The 26,638-nt window shown below is 45.8% G+C and overlaps 2 protein-coding genes across 2 annotated transcripts in view; both read right to left on the bottom strand.

Annotated features, from left to right (window-relative positions):
- Positions 1-26,638, bottom strand: part of LOC141272018 (gastrula zinc finger protein XlCGF66.1-like) — a 94,305-nt gene that overhangs the window by 57,371 nt on the left and 10,296 nt on the right. The window lies entirely within an intron of this gene.
- Positions 1,103-21,156, bottom strand: LOC141272019 (gastrula zinc finger protein XlCGF66.1-like). The gene is made up of 7 exons (XM_073682301.1): positions 21,083-21,156; positions 19,115-19,262; positions 18,807-18,986; positions 18,600-18,723; positions 18,419-18,516; positions 4,985-5,075; positions 1,103-1,952 (listed from the first exon to the last, which is right to left on the bottom strand). The coding sequence occupies exons 2-7, from the start codon at positions 19,190-19,192 to the stop codon at positions 1,318-1,320; spliced, it is 1,206 nt and encodes a 401-aa protein (XP_073538402.1). The 5' UTR covers positions 19,193-19,262; positions 21,083-21,156; the 3' UTR covers positions 1,103-1,317.

Genomic DNA, 26,638 nt, shown 5'->3' with positions numbered 1-26,638 from the left:
CATGCATTTCCGTTGTAGAAACACGCTAAAAACGTGCATTTTTTACCTGCTGATTTTCCTCATCTCATTCATGTTTAATGGGAAAATCTGCAATTTAACGCATATTTACTGCAAGAGAAATTGACAATTTGTGGACTTCAAAAACGCATTGCAGGTCAGTTTACGCTGCACCAAATTTTTTTTTCTTTTAAATCAAAGCTGTACCACTCAGTATTATTCCAAACCAAAGGGAACTAGGTAGTCAGTCATGGACAATTAAAGATATTGGTACAAAAATATATCCTTTATTGAACATAGAGTCAACATACGAACAATAAGATAAAAACAGATGCCTCTTGTGTGAAGGACGCTATAGGATACAGACCCAGTACAAGAAGTAATGGTGACCAGATATCTAAATATCAGGAATTGATAACCCACCAAATAATACTAATCAAGAGATGATTCAACTCAACAAGAAATTAATTGTGCTGATAAAGTGTAACGGCATATCAGAAAAGGAGAAAAAGGGGAATACAATCCAATTAGATAATGTCTTGCTTATGAATCAATCAATATAAGTATCATAATACAGTGTATTATGTAAGCAAGTTTCTAAACAGATTAGATTTTCTTACCTACCTTCTATCTAATTGATGATCTCTTGCTCTTATATAACTTGTGCTGTCTTTAAATGTAGTGGTAGCGACATGGGAAATCACATAAGAGTAATACTCCAGTTTATTCCAGCAGCCATGGGCCAGATTGAGTAGACTTTGCGAATGTCATTATGCACAAGCAGTTTAGCATTGTATTCTACTTATATTGATTGATCCGTAAGCAAGATATATTATTTAACTGGATTGTAGTCCTCTTTTTCAGATATGCACATGCACTTCAGAAGCACAATTAATTTTTTGTTGAGTTGAATCATCTCTTGATTAGTATTATTTGGTGGGTTATCAATTCCTGATATTTAGATATCTGGTCACCATTATTTCTTGTACTGGGTCTGTACTCTATAGCGTTCCTCACACAAGAGGCATCTGTTTTTATCTTATTGTTCGTATGTTGACTATGTTCAATAAAGGATATATTTTTGTACCAATATCTTTAAGTGTCCATGACTGACTACTTGGTTCCCTTTGGTTTGGAATAATACTGAGTGGTACAACTTTGATTTATAACTTTCTTTATGACACAATAAAGCCATATGGATCACTAAGGTTTGATCTAAAACTGTAAGTCACTGTATTTTTTTTTTGTGCAGCAAAAGAACGCAGTGTAAAAAAAAAACACCAAATTCTTTTTGTGGGAACATAGCCTAAAACTATGAAACTATAACAAGTTTGGATTTCTCTGAAAACTTTTAGCACATTCTGAACATGAAAATGACTTCTCCCATGTGTGAATTCTCTGATGTTTAAGAAGTTTGTCTTTAGCTGTAAAACATTTCCCACATTCTGTACATGAAAATGGCTTCTCCCCCGTGTGACTTCTCTCATGTGTTATAAGAGTAGATTTCCTTGTAAAACATTTCCCACAAAATGAACATGAAAATGGCTTCTCCCCTGTGTGAATTCTCTGATGTTGAACAAGTTTAGATTTCTCAGTAAAACATTTCCCACATTCTGAACATGAAAATGGCTTCTCCCCGGTGTGAGTTCTTTCATGTGTAATAAGAGTGGATTTCCTTGTAAAACATTTCAGACATTCTGAACATGTGTATGACTTCTTTCTTTTGTGAGCTCTTTGATGTTCATCATCCTTTCTGTAATTGTTCTTTTCCTTAACAATTTGTGATGAAGATAGGAGCTGTTGAAAAGAATCAGAGGACAGACTTTTGCTGTGCAAAGATGGAGCTATATCTGGGATAATGGCATTTTCTGCATATGTATCTGGTGTGACACCATAATCATCGGCAGCAAAACCGGAAAATATCAGAAGTCCCTCTGAGCTCCTGGTACAGTCATCTGCAAAGAATAAAACTGATTTTTACATACGTTACTAAAAGTATATTTACTCTTTTTTATTTTATAACATTTCAGTATAAAAATGTTTAAACAATTTCTATTTAAATAAAATTTTCATCTGACTAGGACAAAGTTTGCCACAGTAGACCTCGTACAACTGATCCGGACCTTGATCCTAACCTGCATTGTGCTTCATCCCGTTTATACGTCCACCTTCTGTGTATGACATAACTCAGTCTTTAGTAATTATCAGGGTCAAAATGAGATAATTGAATAGCTCCACCAGATTCAATGTACACAAGGGATTTTATTATCAAATTTCCGAAGCATACAGTTGCTTCTTCAGATCCTAATACATGTAACAAACAACTGGCATCTAAAAATGTACAAAAGAGGTGCGAATCCCCGAATGGTAACTCCGCTCCCAACAGAAATAAATACAATTTTACTCCTATATGCTTAACTCCTTACCATGTTGGCCCTCTGTCTTTGTGCATCTTTGCCTGCAGATGATGGCTGTGGAATGAAGCTCGACCTGTACCTATTAACATTTCTCAATGCCACTGTCAATCTGTTACAGCGCCATTTACAGCATGTGTCCCAGGGATGCACTATTCTAACCACCCAACGTGGGTTGTCGATGGGTTGCCATGACATCTAGGGATCATATTTTTCTATGGGTGAAATGTTCAGCAAAAACACTGACGAATTGACATGTTGCAGATTTAAAAAAATGCTGCAGTTTTCCCATTCAGTCAGGATATCTCCGTGCTAGGTAAGTTTTGTGCTGAAGTAGGATGGATAGATACATGGAGGAAGAAAAAGCCAGATAAAAGGATTTGTTTTGCTTTAACACGAAGCATGGTTCCATGTCAAGGATTGTCCTGTCTCTTGCAAATTATGTTTTTCTAAAACAGGTCACCAAGGTTAGATACAAGACAAATGGGATCTCGGATTGCACCTGGATTGTGAACCTTGTGTCTAAATCCAAGCAAGGGCAGCAACTCAGAATACCATAAAGGATTAAACCCTATTGGTTCTCGTTCATGGACAGCTTTGGCGACATTATAGGTAATATTGTGGATCTCTGGACAGAGTATACAGATTCTTCTTACATCTTCATGGTCTGGGTGTTTTGAGGCATAACTTAGATGGCTTATGTTAAAAAATATTGGGACTACGCGTAAGAGATATATTCAAGATCAAGAGGGCTGATTTTACAGAAAGTAAACAATATGGCGATAATCCAACACAAGAGAATGTGGAATTAATGTGGAAGTAAAGTACAGCAAGATTGTTAGCCCATAGAGATAATAAAAGTAAAGGAGTAAAGGGGAGGAGGTATATTAGAAGATAGAGAATTAATTAAGAATTTACCGTTTTTTGGAAATACCTATGCCTTTACTTTAGAGAAATCAGAGAGGGTAATTGCTGGATATTTGGAGGGAATCCCCCTGTCCTAAACCATCCACATCTCAAAAATCCTTATTTGAAGCTTCGATTTTGGTTGAAAAACTTAGAGGAGCATTGAAATCTCTTTTACATAATTACACCGTGGGCTTGGATGGAATTACATCTGAAGTCTACAGAAGATATGAGTTGGAAATTCAGGCACCATCGATGGAAATGTTCAATACAGCCTGTGTAAACGGTCATTTGCCGAAGTCAACAACAGGAGTTATTTCTCTAATCTTAAAACAGGGAAAAGACCCACTAGAAGGGAGTTATACGGACCTATTGCATTCTTATATGCAGACATAAAAATATTGGTGAAGGTTATTGCAGAAAGGCTAAAGAAAGTGATTAGTACAATTATTCACAGTAATCAAAATGGGTTTCTACCCAGAAGAGAGGCCCATATTAGCCTGTGGAGAGTATTTACGGGTATTCAGTCAGTAGACACAACAAGGTGTTTGACATGGTGGAGTGAAAATTCCTATGAAAAATAATGGTTAGTTTTGGTATAGGAAAGTACTTTTTTAGCTGTGTTAAGCTTTTGTACCAGTCCCCCATGCCAGGGTGGGCATCAATGGTTAAATGCCTGACCATGTAGCCCATATTAGAAGCATAAGGCAAGTTAGTCTCCTCATCCCCCTATTATTCACTAATTTATCGAATCTCTTACTATTAAATTCAGGCGGGATAAAAAAAATTCCTAGATTTGATTGTGGTGGAGAAGGTGACAAAATTCAGCTACATGCAGATGAAATTGGGGACTAAAAAAGTTAAAAAGAAAAAAAGAAAGTTTTTAAAAATAAAAAAAAGTTAAATTTTTTTCAAATGAACTCCTTTTTTCTCCATTGAAATTAAATATAACCATAATTGGTATCACTGTATCTGTAAAAGTCCTTTCTACAGAATAGGTTGTAACATACTGACCGCTGGGCTACAAGCTGCATATTTCAACATCTTTATGGATCCTCATTTATTTCATCATAAGCAGCTAACTATAAATCATTTCCCTATGGTTCCTGAAGTTCTCAGAGCCTGCTAGTCCTGGTCCTGAATTTGGGGTAAAAAAGATTTTGGATACTAAGAGTAAAACTACTTTACCTTGTGGATTGGAAAAACTATGATCCAGTGTGTAATAATATAATAAAGTATACTCCCCTTATCATTTACCTAATGCTCTTCTTCCAATGCTGCCTAAGTGCCCCCGCCAGTCTCCATGTTTCCATTTCCAGACAAACATGTGACTGTCAATCACTGACCCCACTGGTAATAAGGCATCTTAGCTGAGGCCAGAGATTAGCTGCAGCAATCACATGTCTGAGCAACCAAAAGAAAATGTATGAAGATCAGCCCCATATTTTTTAATTTGTGAAAAAAAAGCACCATTTCAGTTTTTTTCCCAATAAAACTTTGCCACTAAAATGTGTTAAAAAAAGAGTAACAAAAGGGTATTTTTTGTTCTCACGTCAAATCTTTCTATCAGTAACATCCAAATGAATAAACCCTGTGTGAACAAACCCTAAAAAAACACATCATCTGTAGAACCTGTGAATTATCTGCATTTAGTGGTTACTACTCACCTGTGTGGTTATCTGTAAGAATCTCCTCTTTACACCACTCATCACCCCTCACATATGTCTCTGTATTATTAATATGGGTCAGATCTTCACCCTGAAACAAAATATTGTAAAAGTTAAAGACAAATGGAGAAGTCATGTGGCACTTTGGATTTACTCAAGGGCTGTCACATTGTAGAAGGATCATCTTTATTCTCATTTGCACAAGGAAAGAATAGGAGCAATGGGATGAAACTGAATGGGAGGAGACACAGATTAGATATTAGAAAAAGCTTTTTGACAGTTAGGGTGATCAATGAGTGTAACAGGCTGCCACGAGAGGTGGTGAGTTCCCCTTCAATGGACGTCTTCAAACAGAGGCTGGACAGATGTCTGTCTGAGATGATTTAGTGAATCTTGCTTTGAGCAGGGGGTTGGATCAGATGACCCAGGAGGTCCCCTCCAACTCTACCATTCCATGATTCTATGATTCTACTTTGATCTTCAGAACTCCGCAATTTATGACATCATAGATTTCACTAGGTGATGAAATAGTTGTCCCATGAGGCCAAGATAACTTCTTGCAGCTGTCACAAATTAGATGGAGGTGCCGATAAGCTCTGAACAACCCATTCTACATCGATGCTCTATCGGATTATGATCTGGGTACTGTGAAGGCAGAGGAAGCAGGGAAACAACTTGTGGTCATAATCCTGGAAACAATCCATGACTATCCATGACTTGTGACATGGTCATTGTCCTTCTATCAAGGTAAACAGATGCCGTCAAGGGATAAATTTGCATGGCCACAAGGTTTAGGTAAGCTTTAGGGTCCAAACATCCATCCACAGACATCAGAGGACTCAGGCTGTGCCAAGAAAACAGTACACACACCATTACTTCACTTATACAATCCTGAGATTGGAGTAATTGATTGATGCTGCTGGTGTCAAATTCTGACCCTCCCGCTCTTTCATCATGGTGCTACAGAAATATAGATCCATCTGACCAGGTAGCGTTTCCCACTAATCAGTGATCTAATTGCTGCGGTCTTCCACTCTTTGCTTTTGACTTTTTTGTTTCTCTGTTCATCTTCTAATATACTGTATCTCATCTGTGCTAAGGCACATCAAGTTGTGCTTTAGGACTAGAAATGAGCAACAGTTAATTCTAGTTCAGTCTGTGACAAGTTAGCAATAGTTGTACACCTGTACAATCTCTGCTTTTGCCACACCTAATATTGCAGTATCTTCAGTGTAAAACTTCAAGCATTTTTATACCGCTATTATGCTAGAGTAGAGCACCTCACTAGGGAAAATAGGTAACAAACTAAAAACTGTAACTGACCCTGCCGGTTCCTGTACAAACTAGAGATCCTGACCCGCAGTCCCTAATAGTTCCTGTGTGAACAGAGATAGCCCTAACTACAGACAAGAAGATGACAACTAGGACCTAAACTGCCTGAAATGCTGTTGAGCCCTTCACGTTCCTCCTAAAGAACCGGAGTGCAGTGCAGAGTGTAAATTACCTACAAAAGGGAAAGTGTGCTGGAAAAATGAAAGATCCCTGAGTGAGTAAAATAAACCGCAAAATTCTAAATAAAAGTATGTACTGTTAGATTATATGCTGCCTACTTCCTAAAAAGAAACAGAAGGTAGAGAACAGAAACAGCAAGAAGATAAACCTTTAGGTGGAATTTCACTGACTGACCTTAAGCTATAGCAGAATGACTGAACATCCACAAGAAACTATCGCCAGCAGGAAATGAGGTCTTGTTTTTTTCCAGGACGAACTGAAATGAATGACATTCATTTAACCATCCTAATTACTGGAAAACTGGGAAAAAAATCTCCCAAGTGCAGTGAAATTGCAGATAAAAAAAACGCATTTCTGCAACTGTTTTTTGGGGGGGATTTAATTTTTACTGCATTCATTGGGTGGTAAAAATCACATGGCAGTATGATTTTCCAGGTCAGTAGAATTACAGATAAAAAATTAAATGATACAAATTTAGTATACTTAAGTGGAAAAAAAATGCATGTACGGTATATAAAAAAAATTACTTTCTGCAGCCATTTTCCAAGACCTGTAACATTTTCATTTTTAAGTGGATAGAGCTGTGTGATAGGTTGTTTTTCACGTGGTTAACTGATGCTTTTATTGATACTATTGTGGAGTAGATACAATGTTTTGATTACATCTTACAGCATTGTTTAGCAGAGTTGCAGCACTCAAAAATCGGCAATTCTGGCAATTTTTTATTTTTTTTGTCTTTACAGTGTTTACCAATTGGGTTAATTAATTTTATATTTTGATAGTATAGACTTATGGATGCAGCGATAAGACGTGTATTTTTTTATCTCTCATAAAGAAAAAAGAGGGTAATTTGAATTTATATGTATGTATATACAGTGCCTACAAGTAGTATTCAACCCCCTGTAGATTTAGCTGGTTGACACATGCGGAATTAACTTGGCATTGTGACATTTGTACTGTAGATCAGCCTGGAAGTGGGAAATGCACTGCAGCAAATTTTTTTTTTTTTTTTTTTTTTTTTTTTAAAAACGTTAAAAGTTAATTCAGAGTGTCATTTATTATTCAACCCCTCAAACCACAAGAATTCTGTTTGGTCCCCCTAAAGTATTAAGAAGTAGTTCAGGCACCAAGAATAATGAGCTTCACATGTGTGGATTAAAGATCTCTTTTGCCAGCCTTTTCTGACTATTTAAGACCCTCCCCAAACTTGTGAACAGCACTCAGACATGGTCAACATGGGAAAGACAAAGGAGCATTCCAAGGCCATCAGAGACAAGATCGTGGAGGGTCACAAGGCTGGCAAGGGGTACAAAACCCTTTCCAAGGAGTTGGGCCTACCTCTCTCCACTGTTGGGAGCATCATCCGTAAGTGGAAGGCTTATGGAACTACTGTTAGCCTTCCACGGCCAGGACAGCCTTTGAAAGTGTCCTCCCATGCCGAGGTCAGGCTTGTCCGAAGAGTCAAGGCTAACCCAAGGACAACAAGGAAGGAGCTCCGGGAAGATCTCATGGCAGTGGGGACATTGGTTTCAGTCAATACCATAAGTAACGTACTCCACCGCAATGGTCTCCGTTCCAGACGAGCCCGTAAGGTACCTTTACTTTCAAAGCGTCATGTCAAGGCTCGTCTACAGTTTGCTCATGATCACTTGGAGGACTCTGAGACAGACTGGTTCAAGGTTCTATGGTCTGATGAGACCAAAATTGAGATCTTTGGTGCCAACCACACACGTGACGTTTGGAGACTGGATGGCATTGCATACGACCCCAAGAATACCATCCCTACAGTCAAGCATGGTGGTGGCAGCATCATGCTGTGGGGCTGTTTCTCTGCCAAGGGGCCTGGCCATCTGGTCCGCATCCATGGGAAGATGGATAGCACGGCCTACCTGGAGATTTTGGCCAAGAACCTCCGCTCCTCCATCAAGGATCTTAAGATGGGTCGTAATTTCATCTTCCAACAAGACAACGACCCAAAGCACACAGCCAAGAAAACCAAGGCCTGGTTCAAGAGGGAAAAAGTCAAGGTGTTGGAGTGGCCTAGTCAGTCTCATGACCTTAACCCAATTGAAAACATGTGGAAGGAGCTCAAGAATAAAGTCCACATGAGACACCCAAAGAACCTAGATAACTTGGAGAAGATCTGCATGGAGGAGTGGGCCAAGATAACTCCACAGACCTGTGCCGGCCTGATCAGGTCTTATAAAAGACAATTATTAGCTGTAATTGCAAACAAGGGTTATTCCACAAAATATTAAACATAGGGGTTGTATAATAATTGACCCACACTTTTATGTTTAAAATTTAATAAAATTCAACTGAGCAACATAACTTTTTGGTTTGTAAGATTTATGCTTCTGTTCATAAAACCTACTCTCGTTTGCAGTTTGAAGGCTCTAACTTATTTGCATCTTATCAAACCAGCTAAATCTGCAGGGGGTTGAATACTACTTGTAGGCACTGTATATTTTAATTTTCCTTGTTTTTTTTTAGGCCCTTCAGGCCTAGAAAATCACTGTCATCTGTGAAGACCAGCCACAGCACCGGAGCACCGTTATGGCAGGCACAAACTTCGTCAGCAGGCCCCAATCTGCTATATCAACAGTGATCATCGGCCAGGTATTATGCAGGCTCAGCTCCTGAGCCAACAACATACACATCATGCGTACCAGTACATCCAATGATGGTAAAAGGTTAAACACCACCATCATTTATTCTAGTTCAGTCTGTGACAATTTAGTGAGGCGCGACCCTCAAATGTGTTGATAACACTTCGGCTTTAATAAAGCTATCTTAGTGTTTAAGAGCTGGAAAGGAGTTGGATATAGTCCTAGGAGACTTCAGAGTGTCAATTGGAAAGTTTGAAGCATTTCAATTTGTGCCCAATCAATTCAATTTATTCTGAATCAAATTTTTCTAACTAATCGAACCCAAAACAAATATTGGTAAATTCACACATCCTTAACACAAATTACTTGGTCACCGGCATTCTGATTGGATGCAACTTGTAACCTTGTGCACCTTTCTGGACTCCTATCATCAAGTTATAGAGATGAGTGAATCTAATTTGAATATCTCAAAAAAGAATCTAATTTGAATGTAAAAAAAATGGGATTCACTAGATTCCAAATTTTTATTGTAATTTGCTTTTGGCAAGGAAGAGGTTAATTTAAAAAAAACAAAAACAAAACAATTTATACTCACCTTCCCTCAGCCCTCCCCTTAGCTGTCCTTCTGCCACTGGTTCTCTGGTCGTATCTTTTGTCTTTTATCCCTATTCTCCTTCTGGGCCAGGTCTGTCATTCACTAGGTCTCAGGCCGTCACGTAGGTCATGTTCAAAATGACTGCAGACGGCGTGAGGCATGTCAATAATGTTTATCGTGCCCAACAGCATGACATGGGGCCTAGTGAATGAAGAAAAGTCTGGAACGGAAAAAGATAGAAGAAAGATAAGGAATAAAAGAGACAATCGGAGGTTCAGTGGCAGAAGGAAAGGTACAAGCTGAGTTCCGGAGAGGAGTACAAGATTCTTTTTAACACTTTTCTGGCTGATTTAATTTGCAATTAATTTATTTGATGTGCATAGAATTTCCCCACTGAATTGAGCAAATCTGCCTTAAAAAAATTCTGGTAGATTTATTCAACTCTAATGAGTTGTTTACATCCACAGGATCCTCTTTCATTGGACATTTTATTTGATCACTAGTATACTGTTGACAGTTTTGTTTGTAAAAACCCCATATGGTTGGCAGTTTTAGAAATATTGGCCCTGAACCAGCACAGATAATCCTGTCTTGTTAGAGGTCTGATTGCTTGATATTTCTGTGGCACCCCAGGGGTCTGGTTTTCCACAGTAATGTAATGTTATGTCTGAGAGCAGGTGGGAGGTCCTTTGGTCAGGGATCCTGTGCATGCCACACCTCCTGCCCAGTCTTGGGAGGGGAAGAACTTCCCCTGTATAAACCCGGGGCTGAGGCAGGGTGAGTCAGACAAGTGGAGTAGAGACAAGAAGCAGCATAGGAAACAGCAGAGTTACAAGGAGTCAGGGGCTGGCAGCCGCAGAGCTCGCCCTGACTAAGAAGACTTCTTTCCGGACCCGGAGTCCGAGGCTGTGGGGACTAACTCCTACCCAGCAGCAGAATCCGTCAGGCAGGGGATTTCAGGTCCTCTGGCCCAGAAGCCCGAAGGCACGGTCACACGCGTGGGACCAGCACCGCCATCGTGGAGCGGAAGCCATTAGAAGGCCCCGAGTCACCGGCCATACGGGTGAGCACCACACGGTACACTCAGGGACGTGGGCTACTTACATCAGCTTCTAGCAAGGTAGCCAGAAGAGTACAGTCAGTTTGGGAGGCCTACAACTACGCCTGGCCAGGGGAGATCCCATCTGCTCAAGGACTGACCAGGCCCCGTTCGCTAGCAAGTACTCCGGGAGGGTCTATCATTGTCACCAGTAAAGACCCTGAACTACACCGTACCGTCTCTGAGTGGTTCCTGCTACCCCCATCATCCACGTCGGCTGCCCTGAGACCATACCCCTCCCGTTGGGGGTTATACTATCACGCTGCATAATCCTACCATCGGCCTCAGCGGTCTGCCCCGCAGCAGCAGCTCCCTGGCTGCACTCAACGGGTGGCGTAGTCATCAACTATTTACTACTAGTAGACTGCCGTCCAGTTTGACTCCCTGGGCACGGACCGGGTCACCGCCACGAGACTACAACCCTCCACGGATCCGGCTCCGGGTAAGCTCCCGCGTGCGCACCGCAGCGCGACACAGGCCCAGGGGCGCGTCAATATTGGCGTAGTCGGCAGGATTTCGTGCCCGCAACCACCGGGTACTGCGTGCCTGAAAAGCAAAGACTGTTCAAACTTACCAGTGGTGAAGATTCCCGCTATCCGTGGAGGTTTCCCGCCATCCGGCGCCATCTTCTACCTTCTTCCCGCCATCCGCGAAGTTTTCCCGCCATCCGGCGCCATCTTCGACCTTCTTCCCGCCATCCGTGGAGTTTTCCCGCCATTGGACGCCATCTTGAGGACGCCGCGCGGGAAGAAGAGGGGCGTGGACTCCGAAAGCGCGCGAGAACTGAAGCCCCGCCTCACGTCCGGACGTTGCGTAAGGTCCTGGAAGGAGCCCAGCAGACGCCGACGTCACAGGAGCGCGACGGAAGGTCCTCAACCCTGACGATCCACTGCGGAGCCGCGGCCTACGGAAGAGGATCATCGCAAGGTAGGCCACGGTCCACTAGGGGGGAGGAAGATGTCGGATACGGAGGAGAGCTTCACTGCCTCAACCCCCGCCAGCGCTACCGCTGCTGCAGTTATGCCCTTCACCATGCCCTATATCCCGGGAGCAGCTTGGCTACCCCAGTACTCAGGGGAGTCACATACCCTGCATGACTTTAGAGAAAAGCTGGATAGCCTCTTCCAGGTGTACCCCCTCACAGAAGAGCAAAAAGTGAGCATCCTGGTGGCCCAACTAACAGGGGCAGCCAAAAGGGAAGTAAAATCCTGGCCACCTGGGAGGAAGACTGTCGCAGGGATACTAACCCGGCTGAAGGACACCTTTGATACCCGCACCTCAGCCGAGATTAAGCTTAGATTCTACGGGTGCAAGCAGCGAGCGCATGAGAGTATAAGGGACTATGCACTAAACCTACAAGAGGCCCTGAGGGCCATAAAGCAGACCGACCCTGATGGGGTGGGAAACGAGGACAGGCTGTTGACTGAACAATTTATAGAGGGTTTATATTGCAATGCCCACCGAACCCAGTTGCGGGCAATGGCCTTACAGGATCCCCATCTGGACTTTGCACAGTTCAAGGACAGAGCCATCCGGGTGCTCCGAGAACCGGCACCAGGTGGCGTTGTGACCCACAGACGCCCCACTACCACTTACTACCAGGAGGCGGCGCCCTTGTCAGCAGGGCCTGTGGGAGCTGATGCGCAGGCTTTGGACAATGACCCGGCTCCAGACCTACACCATCAGGTCCAAGAGCTAGCTAAGAGCGTTGCTGCGCTAACCCGAACTGTGCAGTCTTTACAGGTTTCCACCCCAGGGAAGATCCAGCTGGCATCCGGACCGGAGGACATCCCGTGGCGTCGACCAAGGAGGACCCCACCGGCCAGAGGAAGACCCAGTGACCGATACAGTGAGGACGGACGACCCATCTGCCGCCGCTGCAATCAACCCGGACATATGGCAAGGTACTGTTCTTTAAACGGGCACAACCTGGGGTAGAGGGCCAACCCCCAGGAAAAAGATCACCAGGCCCATCGAACTGGCGCGACAGATATGTGGGAGGACGTCCAGTCTTGCCTGTGGTACTGGATGGCATTCCCATGAGTGCCCTACTGGACACCGGGTCACAGGTCACCACCATCCCGTACGTGCTCTTCAAGCAGTACTGGAATGACTCGGATATTACCCGCTACCCCGACGACGACTTGAGTATCATCGCCAGCAATGGTCAGCCCGTGCCACAGATCGGATTTAAAGAGGTGACCATCAAAATTGGTAGAGTCGAACTGGCCGCACAGGGACTGATCATTGTAGATATTGATAAACATGAGAGTCACCCAAAAATAACTCTAGGAACTAATGTAATTGAAAATTGTCTTGCAGAGGTGATTTTCCTTTTACAGCAGGTTGCCAAGAATGCCAGCTCCGGCGAGCAGCGGGTGCTCCAGAAAGAGATCCGGGCACTGATGCAACGGCAACAAGTGGAACTCTCCGGCGGTGAGATTGGTAGCGTAAGAATGTGTGACCCTTTTCCTATTGCCATGCCCCCAAAAAGTGAAATGATGATTTGGTGCCGGGCAGCTATTGGTCTGAGAGGTAGAGATTACCAGGCAATGGTAGAACCAGTTTACTCAGACAGTAGGCCCACCATTTTGACAGCACGGGGGGTCGTCAATGTACGCCATGGGAGGGTGCCCGTTCGCATAATAAATATCGGGGAGAGGGAAGTGTACCTGCCCCGGTATGCCACGCTAGCCAAATTATATATCACTAATCAAAATTCTATACAATCTGTGGAACCCTTGCCTCCATCTCACCCGGAGGAAGGTAACGGCTCTAAGAAAACAAAGGAGGACTGGTGTCAGCAACTACATTTGGGTACTGACTCCACTCCCTCACATCAGAAACAGGGAGTCTATCGGGTGGTTCAAGAGTACGAGAGAGTGTTTAGTAAACACCCGTTAGACTTCGGGCGAGTCAAGGGGGTAGAACACCACATCCCCACGGGAGACCATCCTCCCATAAAAGAGAGGTATCGACCCGTACCCCCTGCACACTACCAACACGCCAAGGGGATGCTTAGAGACATGAAGGAGGCTGGGGTGATCAGGGATAGCTGTAGCCCCTGGGCAGCTCCACTAGTCTTAGTCCGAAAGAAAGACAACACCATGAGGATGTGTGTAGATTACCGGAAAATCAATCGTATCACACACAAGGATGCGTACCCCTTACCAAGGATAGAGGAGTCATTGGCTGCTTTAAGATCTGCTAACTTCTTCTCTACCTTGGATCTCACTAGCGGGTACTGGCAGGTTCCTGTAGCAGAGGCGGACCGGGAGAAGACCGCATTCACCACCCCGATGGGACTTAGCGAGTTCACCTGCATGCCGTTCGGACTCTGCAACGCACCGGGAACCTTCCAACGACTAATGGAGTGTTGTCTGGGCCACAGAAACTTCGAGACGGTCCTGTTGTACCTGGACGATGTCATCGTATATTCCAAGACGTATGAGGACCACCTGAAACACCTGGCGGAAGTGTTCGAAGCTCTGGCAAGTTACGGCCTAAAGGTGAAACCCTCCAAGTGTCACCTCCTGAAACCAAAGGTGCAGTACCTGGGACACGTGGTGAGCGCTGACGGAGTGGCTCCCGACCCTGATAAGATCACCGCAATTAAGGAATGGCCAAGCCCCTCCAGCGTAAAAGAAGTGCGGCAGTTCCTCGGGTTGGTAGGCTACTACCGAAGGTTTATTCCCAGTTTCACCAAAAAGGCAGCACCTATGCAGGACCTCCTGATAGGCCAGTCCCAGAAGGCCAAGAACCAGAAGCCGCCCTTCAAATGGGAGGAGCTGGAAGAAGAGTCCTTCCGCCAGCTGAAGATGGCCCTCACGGGGGACGAAATCCTGGCGTACCCGGATTATAGCCAGCCCTTTATCCTCTACACCGACGCCAGTAACATCGGGCTAGGAGCCGTACTGTCCCAGATCCAGCAGGGGAAGGAACGAGTAATCGCCTACGCCAGCCGAAAACTGCGACCCACCGAAAGGAACCCCGAGAATTACAGCTCATTTAAGTTAGAGTTCCTGGCCGTAGTATGGGCAGTCACCGAGCGCTTTAAGCATTACCTCGCTTCTTCCCGGTTCACCGTGTACACGGATAACAACCCGTTGACACACCTGGACACGGCAAGACTCGGTGCCCTGGAGCAGAGGTGGATGGCCCGTCTGTCCAACTACGAGTTCACAATCAAATACCGGGCAGGACGCTCCAATACCAACGCGGACGCCCTGTCCAGGATGCCCAACCTGCCGGACGGAGGAGAAGATCCGGAGGGACTGGAAGAAGTTGAACTCCCTGCGTTCCACCGTCATGGGACTATCCAGTATTCCCACCGGGTAAGGAGTAAGCAGGCTGCTACGTTGAACCCCTTACCCCACTACAACTGGGCGGAAACGCAAGACAGCGACCCTGCCGTCCGACTGGTGAAGGAGATGCTGACTCGGCCGGAGGCTCGCCTTGAACCAGACGCTCCGGAGGAAGCCAAACAACTATGGGCAGAGAAGAGTCGACTGTTCCTTTACAAAGGGAAGTTGTGCCGCAGAATGGTTAACTCCCGGACGCATGAATTACTCTGGCAAGTAGTGGTGCCACGAAGAGACGCAGCCATGGTGATGGAGGCATACCACGACGGAGCTGGACACTTTGGGTGGAAAAAGCTGGAGTTCCTGCTGCGCGAGCAGTTCCACTGGGTAGGCATGAGGGGAACCATCGAGAAGTGGTGCAGAGATTGTGGCCCGTGCAACCTGAGAAGGAAGGACCGAGCCAGCCAGAAGACTCCCCTGCAGTCCATCGTCACCCGGCAACCGTTGGAACTGGTAGCCTTGGATCATGTAAAACTGACCCCAAGCAGAAGTGGCTACGTCTACGCGTTAACCATCGTGGATCATTACTCCAGGTTCTTGGTTGTCGTCCCCGTCAAGGACTTAACGGCTCAAACAGCAGCTAGAGCCTTCCAGCAGCACTTCTGCCGTCCACACGGGTACCCGGACCAAGTGCTGACGGACCAGGGACCTGCCTTTGAAGCGGAGGTCTTTCAGGAATTCTGCAATCTGTATGGCTGCCGGAAGATAAGGACGACACCCTACCATCCGCAGACTAATGGACTTTGTGAAAAAATGAACCAGGTGGTAATGGATCTTCTAAAAACGTTGCCCCTGGAAGAACGCAGTCTGTGGCCTGAAAAGTTGCCCGATCTGGTGGACCTATACAACCACATCCCGGTAGGTTCCACCAACTGTACCCCGGCTTACCTAATGAGGGCAAGACCTGGTAAGTTACCTGTTGACCTGGAAATGGGAGTCCTGACCCCCGAGGACACTTCACCAGAAACAGACTGGGACACAGAGAGGCAGCAGCAGTACCGGAGAGTACAGGAGAGCGTGGAGCGAAGTCTCTGTCAGGCTAGGGAAAGACAAGAGAAAACTTACAACCAGTATGCTCCCGCTGTTCCCCTGGTACCCGGAGAGCAGGTCTTGAAGAGGAAGAGACGGCTCCACAAGTTGGACGACCAGTGGGAGAAGGACCCGTACACCGTACTGCCCTCAAGCCACGAGAACCCGAAGGTCTGTACCATCAGTAAAGACGGAGGGGAAACCACAGCCATTGTATCCCGGGACCACCTGAAGAAGTGTCCCGAACAACTGAGGAACCCTGAAGAGGAACAAGAAGACCATCGACCCGTGGAAGAAAGGGAAGATATGGTTAGTACCGTGCTCGGGGACTTCCCTCAGTCTTGGACTCAAGTCAATGGTGCAGTTGTGGTACCCGTACTCACCTTCCTCCAACCATCATCCCAAGAACCTACGGAGCAACGGGTAGAGCTGGAAGAACAGCCGGTCCAGGAGGCAGAAGACTCCACACAAGCAGAACAGGAGAATCAACCCTCTGCTTATAGTGAGCCTGCCGTACCCCTAGTGAGACAAAGAGCCGGTAGACAGCTGCCCAGTTTACCCTTGACAGCTCCTACACCCTGTAGTTCAGGGCCAGACAGTCAGCTCCGTAGGTCCACTCGGGCCACTAGAGGCCAGTTACCCGCACGCTGGAGAATTTAAAGTGTATAAATTGTTTTATTTATGTTTTTCTGTGTCTTGTTGCTTGTGTATAATGTTGTGTTTCTAGTTATTTTTAGGAATCCTTGGTGGTGGATTTACCGGGAATCCTTGTACATAGTTGGAGCGTAACCCAGGATGGACTAGAGACTGTTAAGGACTCGGGGTAGGACAGACCCCTACCTGGTTACGTCTCCCTGTGTTGGTGAAATTGACACCTTGCTCTCTTCAGAGACTGCACCCGGTTGCGGACACGCCGTAACCATCTTTATATGTTTTCTTATTGTATTATTAATGTTTTTGCCTTGTTATGTTTTTCTAAATGTGTTTAGTCCCGGAGTACTAAATTTCACTAGGGGGGAATGTGGCACCCCAGGGGTCTGGTTTTCCACAGTAATGTAATGTTATGTCTGAGAGCAGGTGGGAGGTCCTTTGGTCAGGGATCCTGTGCATGCCACACCTCCTGCCCAGTCTTGGGAGGGGAAGAACTTCCCCTGTATAAACCCGGGGCTGAGGCAGGGTGAGTCAGACAAGTGGAGTAGAGACAAGAAGCAGCATAGGAAACAGCAGAGTTACAAGGAGTCAGGGGCTGGCAGCCGCAGAGCTCGCCCTGACTAAGAAGACTTCTTTCCGGACCCGGAGTCCGAGGCTGTGGGGACTAACTCCTACCCAGCAGCAGAATCCGTCAGGCAGGGGATTTCAGGTCCTCTGGCCCAGAAGCCCGAAGGCACGGTCACACGCGTGGGACCAGCACCGCCATCGTGGAGCGGAAGCCATTAGAAGGCCCCGAGTCACCGGCCATACGGGTGAGCACCACACGGTACACTCAGGGACGTGGGCTACTTACATCAGCTTCTAGCAAGGTAGCCAGAAGAGTACAGTCAGTTTGGGAGGCCTACAACTACGCCTGGCCAGGGGAGATCCCATCTGCTCAAGGACTGACCAGGCCCCGTTCGCTAGCAAGTACTCCGGGAGGGTCTATCATTGTCACCAGTAAAGACCCTGAACTACACCGTACCGTCTCTGAGTGGTTCCTGCTACCCCCATCATCCACGTCGGCTGCCCTGAGACCATACCCCTCCCGTTGGGGGTTATACTATCACGCTGCATAATCCTACCATCGGCCTCAGCGGTCTGCCCCGCAGCAGCAGCTCCCTGGCTGCACTCAACGGGTGGCGTAGTCATCAACTATTTACTACTAGTAGACTGCCGTCCAGTTTGACTCCCTGGGCACGGACCGGGTCACCGCCACGAGACTACAACCCTCCACGGATCCGGCTCCGGGTAAGCTCCCGCGTGCGCACCGCAGCGCGACACAGGCCCAGGGGCGCGTCATTTCTAATGTGAATTCAGACTGACATTGATCCACAGAAAATGGATCACTTGATTTTATGATGCACTAAGGGGTCAGAGGTCTAATTTCCAAACAGAGAAGCTCCAGTATGGCCAGTGTCTCTAATAATTTTGCCATTCAATGTATAATACTGGTGTATAAAACAAGACTGAACTCAAGACCTTTACAGCCTTCTACACATCATAGAGGAGATCTCATGACACCTTCTCTCCATCTACCTGATAATCCTGAGAAACATCGGGATCTTCTTGTTTACAGTCCTGTGGAAAAAGAGGACGGGGACATCTCTCTGGTGTTGCCCTCTCACTGGATACACCTGGAGGAAACACATACAGGGACTGAATTCATTCTTTACATACAGATAATAATAGGCCGTGTGTATTTAGTCCTGTCTATTACCTGGTGATGTGAGGGGCTGGGGAACCTCCATCATGACGTCCTTGTACAGATCTTTGTGTCCTTCTAAATATTCCCACTCCTCCATGGATAAATGGACTGTGACATCCTGACACCGTATAGGAACCTGACACATACAATGATACAGTCAACCCCCCGATCCCTTCATAGTGTTACTGTATAATGTCCCAGCATTCCCAGCAGTGTCACCTCTCCAGTCAGCATCTCAATCATCTTGTAGGTGAGTTCTAGGATCTTCTGCTCATTGATGTCCTCATGTATCAGGGGGTGAGGTGGAGGCCCTGTGATTGGGCTCAGAGGTCTTCCCCATCCCTCAGACACAGGGGCCTGACAGCACTTACTAGAGGTCTTCTTCACTACTGTGTAATCCTGGTTATAGAGAGACACATTAATAGATCTCACTACAGACATTTCCAGAGTCCTCACCTCTCCAGTTCTGTCCATCTGTTTTCTCATATATAAGAATGACGTAATGTGACGTCATCAGAATCTCTCACCTCTCCAGTAATCCGGAAGAGGATTTCTAGGGTGAGGTGTAATATTCTCTCCGCCATCTTGTCCCTTTCCCTAGCCATCCTTGACGGGTCAATTAGGAAAATTCTTATATAGAAGATCTCCACTGAGAGGATCCGATATTATAGGGACCTGAATGGGGAGAAGAAGTTGATGTAACATCGTATAGATCCCACGTAAGAAATCTCCGGAGCAGTTACCGGCTTCACATGATCACTACATCCAGTCATGGCCCCGTCTTGCCCCCGTGATAGCACACAGTCCAATAATAGTCACATATTGATATTTATCACTTAATATCTTCAATCCAACATCAAAAACACAAAACAAATCTAAAATAAAAACATTAAAAAATGTCTGAATCTTTCTTAAAGGGTTATTCCCAAAATTACAATGTGGTCCCATAATAATATAAACATTTATTTATTCATTTGTGCTAATATTACTCATTTTTAAATCTGATCTGTTTTGCACTCATAACCCCCAAATTATGCTCCTCCAGTTGCCATTGGATCTATCCAGCTGTAGCTACAGTGCTCCTGGTAGACCATGCAATCTCTCTATGCTCACTTCCTGCCAGCGTAGCTCTAATTTGCCTCCAGCATTGAGAGAGTTTATTCTACCCAGGGCTGTGGAGTCGGTAAGCCAAACCACCGACTCCGACTCCCACTCCACAGCACCGGTAGGAGGAGCTTCACTTCTGAGCATGTACATAGAGTGCAGTATAGATTAATCTAAACTAAAAGCCTAAATCCTTTGATCAGGAATATAAAAGATATTTATAGGAAATTTCATAACTTTCCCAAATTGTTATGAAAACATTTACAGCACATACTGCACCCAATGTATTATATATTTTAGCAGTCGGAGTCGGTCCATTTTATACTGACTCAAACGCCACCAAAATGGTCAGACTCAGACTCCACAGCCCTGATTCTACCTATACAGTACACTCTCTGCTCCTGTACAATAACCTGCCTATCCACTTTTATTTTTTGCTGTCTACAATACATCAATATAGCTGCCTGTGTGTTTTTACATCATTGTTAGATTGTTTATAGCAGAGTTCAACTCTACTGTGTCAACAAATATTGTAATAAGTGGGCTGTGCAGAGCTGAGCTGTTTGTTGCCTGCTGCTGATATATCAGTGATGTGAAATAGCGAATGCTGCTCCTCTGCCATTTGCATCAGCATTTTCAGTTTTACATCACTGACCTCTCAGCAGAAGGCAACAGCTCAGCTATGCACTGCCCAATTATTACAAGCTGCATAGTACAGGAGAGTTGAGCTTCGCTAGAAATCAGCTAAAATTATAGAAAACCACATTGCAGATATTTTGATGTAGATGGCAGAAGATAAAATTGCCCAGGCAGAGAACTGTAAAAGAGCAGATAGTGTAGAGAGGCGCAAAGGTGAATTCTACACCTAGATTAGGTTGCCAATAACTCAGAGAGGTGGGGCTAATCAGGGGTACACAGGAGAGAGGGGTGTGTGTAGGGTCTGCAGTACTGAGGAAAAGCAGGGTGCTGCTGGAAAATGAGAATAGATCTGTACATTCTGCTATGTGACTATGGATGCACAGGGAAATAGAACATAGAGACAAAGGTCTGTATCTTAGTAAGAATGGATTTACTGTTCTCTGTGCAAAATAATGTGATTGTGGGAAGACTACCTATAAATATTTCATAAAGTCACCCACAGAAATCGGGGACGTCAGTAACAGATAATGATAGAACATTAATATCTCCTGATAGTGACAACATGGAGCGGGCGACGGCCATAATGGAGACTGTACAGTAACAGAGCAGATGCGACGTCAGGAGGGAAGTGACCCAATCTAATCCAATACAGACAGACCCTGATATAGAGACACAGACGGGAACACGTTCTGTCTCCTGTAATGTGACTGCAGCACTGAGGGGGTTAATAGTAATGGGGAATCTCCACATACCTCCACCTGCAGAGCCGCCACCACATATATGGCTGTTCTGTGCGCACAGGACCTGTGATGAGGTCACAGGAGGGGAGGAGTCAGGGGTCACATGATTAGGGGCCTCAGTGGATGCAGGACTCTGCTGTGCTGGTTGTCATGGTGCTGGATGAGGTGAAGGTTATGTGTGGGGTCAGGAGGGGTTTACAGTGTGAATGTAGCAGAGCCGCGTGCGTACGAGGTGTACGGAGCTGAACCACGTGCTTACGAGGCGTACGGAGCTGAGCCGCGTGCGTACGAGGCGTACGGAGCGGAGCCGCGCGCGTACGAGGCGTACGGAGCGGAGCCGCGCGCGTACGAGGCGTACGGAGCGGAGCCGCGCGCGTACGAGGCGTACGGAGTGGAGGCGCGCGCGTACGAGGCGTACGGAGCGGAGGCGGGTGTGTACGAGGTGTACGGAGCGGAGGCAGGCGTGTACAAGGTGTCCATGACACCGACTTCCTCATACTTGGCTCATGTTTAAGTGATAAATTTACTGTAGCACAGATTAATCTCAGCTAAAAGTCTAGACCCTTAGATCAGGAATAGGACAGACATTTATAGGACATTTCATAACTTTCCCAAATTCTTATGAAAATAATATTCTCCACAAACTGCATTGAACTACTGTACCCAATTTATTATATATTTTAGGAGTCGGTCCATTTTATACCGACTCCACCAAAATGGGCTCCGACTCCACAGCCCTGGTTACTCAGCGAGCCTTGGGCGGTGCTCAATTTCAAACTCGAATCCCCGCCCCACATGTTTGGCACCTGTTACACAGACAATAAGCATGAGAGGATTGCCTGTGAGTAACTGTAATGCCGTAGCCATCTTGTTAGAAGCTGGCTGGCCATATGACATCATCAGGGATTATAAAAGGACAGGCGCCACCAGGCTCGGCACACTGATGCCATTAGACAGCTCTGTAACAGTTCGTACTGGAGGGAGAGATTGCTTGTCCAGGTCTGTGTGTGCACAGTATAATGAATCAGAGTCCTGTAGTGTTGATACTGGTGCAGAAGCTGAACCATCATACTAAGAGGCCTTCTCAGGGCTAATCCTTTGCTTTGCTGTTTGTATCACATACACTCTGCACTTAGTCTAGGAAGGGAGTGTCACGCTGGGTATGGGGAGAACCCAGCGTGTAACGACAGGAAAAAGGAAGGGTGCCCTTCAGGTGGGGAAAGAGGGAGTGTAGAACCCTAAACAGCTCAAACAACAAACCCTGACTCCCCTATGGACCCTATATAGGCTCCTTATAGTATTTAAGGAAGGGTGTGGTAATTATCAGCAGAAGGTGAGGATCACCACTGGGTCCTAAAGGTATAATCTGCCAGCAAGGTGAGGATCATCGCTGGGTCCTAGAGAGAGAGAGAGAGAGAGAGAGAGATAATGAAAGGATCAGGAAGATGTTTGCAAGGCCAAGCGCAGTGACCTTCTACAGCGGGACCGCGTATGACTGTCTGTCAAACCTGACACACCCATGACAGGGAGACAGAATTGAAGGAGCAGGGAGAGTGGCAGAATAGAGTCTGTAGGCAGAGATTAGGGCTTTGCAGGCCCTTGCAAGATATATCGCTGCAGCATTTTTCTTTTTGTGTGTGAAAAAACTGGATATATCGTGATCCATCGAGTAGTACGTGCTTTGTGGTACATTTTGTTGTTATATAACACTTCAAAAAAGTGTTGAAATTTTTTTCTGGATTAAATTACTCACCCATACAGTATTCTGTGTTCTGCGGTACATTTCTGTGATATATAAGTCTAAAAAAGCGTTAAAAAAATTTACGGGGTGAAATTACTCAACCATACAGTATTCCGTTGTCCGGGGTACATTTCTGTGATTTATAATACTCCAAAAAAGCGTATTTTTTATTTCTTTTTTCAATTAATCATTCATACAATGTAATGTGCTTAGTGGGCGACAAAGATGGCAGAACTATGTGAGACTCCTGAGGGAGTGACCAGAGAAATATTATAGCCAGAGAAAGCTGGCGCGACAGCAGAGGTGGCAGTAGCCTGTGGTCCGGATTCACCCGCTTTCCCGGAACCAAGTATCGAACCCAGGCTGCAGCTTTCACCATTGGGGTTCTTGCGAACTGTGGATGGGAAAGCCAGGATCCAGGGCTGGAGAAATGCTATTGGGCCCTCTAACCGCAAGGTACCGACAATTGGCATCCGAGTGGGTGGTCGTTACATATGACTGACAGCGGAGAAGGAGTCCATTGAAAAGTTTGGGACCCGTCATCACATTTCGTTCAACCATCGGGCAGTAGAAACAGAACACTTGTCTCGAAGGCTGCCATAGTTGCCGGCGGTAACCAGGGTCATGTTCTTCAATATGGAGGGTCAACATTGCTGGTATGCCGTGGGTGTGATACTATAAGGAAGGGAGCAAGATGAACCCTACTTGAGGAATGAACAAACCTGGAGAGGCTCCTTGAGCCAGCTCGAGATGGGGCTACTACCATCCCCAAGAGATCGTACTCTCCCTCTGGTTCCCAACCTCCTATGCGGGAGCAGGCGATGGTGCAGGTGACACGGGGTTGTCGCCCATTTTTATATGTCGGGGGTTCCAGCACTACCGGAAGATGGGTTACTTACAGCCCAAGCACCTGAGAATCGGGCTTCTTGAAGCAGGTGGAGGCAGTCCCCTCAGCATACTGAGGAAGAAGAAGCGGACACCTGAAGAGGATTACTTTATTACCCTTGTTATAATTTTTTCCTGGCTTTGACTTTGTGCAAATCCTTTATGAGTGTAGGAGTACAGCAACTACACTTTAAAAATATTTGAAGGAGGCCTGCCAGTTGTTGCCGTTCAGGGGTCTATGGATGACCCTCCTTATTTTTTCCTAGCTTTCTGCACAGCCTTTATGAATGTTGGAGTACATCAACTACACTTTCAAAATATTTACGTTAAATACATTTTTCTGGATTCAATTAGTCATCCATACAGTTGAACGAAGTTATTGTTACATTACAGAGTTATGTAAAACTGCAAAAAAGCGTTGAAAAATATTTCTAAATTCAATTACTCAGCTATACAGTATTCCGTAGTCTGGGGTACATTTTTGTGATTTATAACAATCCAAAAAAGCATGTAAAAATTTTGCTGGGTTAAATTACTCGTCCATAAAGTATAACGTGTTCTCTGGTACATTTCGGTGGTATATAACAATCCAAAAAAGCATTAAAAAATTGTATGGATTGAATTAGTAAGCCATACAGTGTAACGTGCTTAATGGGTGACAAGGCAACAAAGATGGCAGAAACCCACACGAGACTCCAGAGGTAGCGACCTGATGAATATTGGAGCCAGACCAAGCTTGCGTAACAGCAGAGGTGGCAGTAGCCTGTGGTCCGGAACCAGCCGCTTTCCCAGAACCACCAAGGTCCGAACCAAGGCCGCAGCCTTCACCGCTGGGGCTTTTGCGGACTGTAGACAGGAGAGCCAGGAACCAGCAACTAGTGAGCGGACTGGTCGGGATAGAGGAGAACGCGAACCAGGGCTGGAGAATTTCCAGCAGGCCCGCTAGCCGCAAGGTACCGACAGTTGGTATCCCGCGGGAAGGTCGTTAAATACAACAGGCAGAGGAGAAGGGGGTTCATCGAAGAGTTTGGGACGCGTCATCACATCTCGTTCAACCAGCGGGAAGTAGATAAGGAACACTTGCCTCGAAGGCTGCAAGAGCTGCCAGCTGGAACCGGAGTAACGTTCCTTAAATTGGAGTGCCAATATCGCTAGTATGCGGTGGGTGTGATCCCAGAAGGAAGGGAGCAGGACGAACCCTATTGGTGAAATGAATAGACCTGGGAAAGACTCCTCGAGGCGGCTCAAGAAGGGACTACCACCCCCAAGAGATCGTACTGTCCTTGGGGTTCATCACCTAAAAAACGCCTGGCCTGGTACAGTTCACAAAATATTTTTGTTCCAATAATTGATTATTTTTATATATACTGTAGAACCTGAAATTTCGTTGGTTTGAAATAAAAGCAAAAATTGGCCTGCTACAGGTGTAGAAATTTGGTCGTTCAAAAATTGACTATTACCATCATGCCTTTTTTTTTATTTATTGATATTTTGTCACACAGTTTTCTTTTAGTTAACAATCTTTTCAGTAAAAGATTTTTCATTTCTTGAAAACTGTACAGTAAAAAAAAAATTTAAATAATGGAGAAAAAAAAGGTGGGTTAGTTGTCGTATAGAACTTGGTTTGTGTGCAATTTCTTTGGTTTAACAAATGGCTGGCTACAGGTGTAGAAATTTGTTTGTTCAAAAATTGACTATTGTCACATACTCTAGAACTTGGTTTGTGTGAAATTTCATTGGCTTGAAAAAAAAATCAGGTGTAGAAATTTGGTTGTTCAAAAATTCACTATTTTCACATTATTATTATTTATTATGATCGTGCCATTTATTCCATGGTGCTTTAGATGTGAAAAGGGGTATACATAGCAAACAACAAGTACAATAATCCTGAACAAAAATGACTCACCGACTGATACAGGAGGAGAGAGGACTTACAATCTACATATACTGTATAGCTTGGTTTGTGTGAAATTTCATTGGTTTGAAATAAAAACAAAAATTGTCCTGCTACAGATGTACAAATTTGGTCCCATGGTACTCGGTCCCCAGCCGCCACTATTTTTCCCATTGTGGCATCCCCACCTTGTACCAGCACATGTCCAGAAATATAACCTTTGCCCTTTTCAACGCAGTTACTAGGATTGTCCATTTATTGGCCGACACGTGTGTAACGGGTCTGGGAGGTGGAACCACAGAGCAACTATACAAAGGGGCAGTCCTTGTAAGGAAGCGGGTGACACCCAGGGAAGGCGGGCAGGCAGTCACGGCTAGTGACGGGGACAGTCTCTGGGTAAGAGGGCAGGAGATCTCGGCAAGTGACGGGGACAGTCTCTGGGTAAGAGGGCAGGAGGTCACGGCAAATGACGGGGGCAGTCTCTTGACAGGCGGGTGGTCATGGCAAGTGACGGCTGAGCCTCCAGGTAGGCAAGCAGGCAGGTAGCGGGTGGATGCTCCCAGGTGAGCGGGCGAGAGTCTCTGGACAAGCGGGTGGTCACAGCAAGTGACGGCAGAGCCTCCAGGTAGGCAAGCAGGCAGGTAGCGGGTGGACGCTCCCAGGTGAGCGGGCGAGAGTCTCTGGACAAGCGGGTGGTCACAGCACGTGACGGCAGAGCCTCCAGGTAGGCTAGCAGGCAGGTAGCAGGTGAGCGCTCCCAGGTGAGCGGGTAAGATTCTCTGGACAGGCAGGTGGTCACAGCACGTGACGGCAGAGCCTCCAGGTAGGCTAGCAGGCAGGTAGCAGGTGAGAGCTCCCAGGTGAGCGGGCAAGATTCTCTGGACAGGCAGGTGGTCACAGCACGTGACGGCAGAGCCTCCAGGTAGGCTAGCAGGCAGGTAGCAGGTGAGCGCTCCCAGGTGAGCGGGCAGTCGGATCCATAGACAGACTGGCAGGGCTGGTAGGCAGACTGTCGGACCGCAGGAATAACAGCAGATAGACACGAGTC

The sequence above is a fragment of the Phyllobates terribilis genome, unplaced genomic scaffold (genome assembly GCF_046119375.1).
Source record: "Phyllobates terribilis strain yellow unplaced genomic scaffold, ASM4611937v1 Scaffold_5__5_contigs__length_657084704, whole genome shotgun sequence".
In the NCBI taxonomy this organism is placed as follows: domain Eukaryota; kingdom Metazoa; phylum Chordata; class Amphibia; order Anura; family Dendrobatidae; genus Phyllobates; species Phyllobates terribilis.
This window is presented reverse-complemented; position numbering and strand designations above follow the sequence as displayed.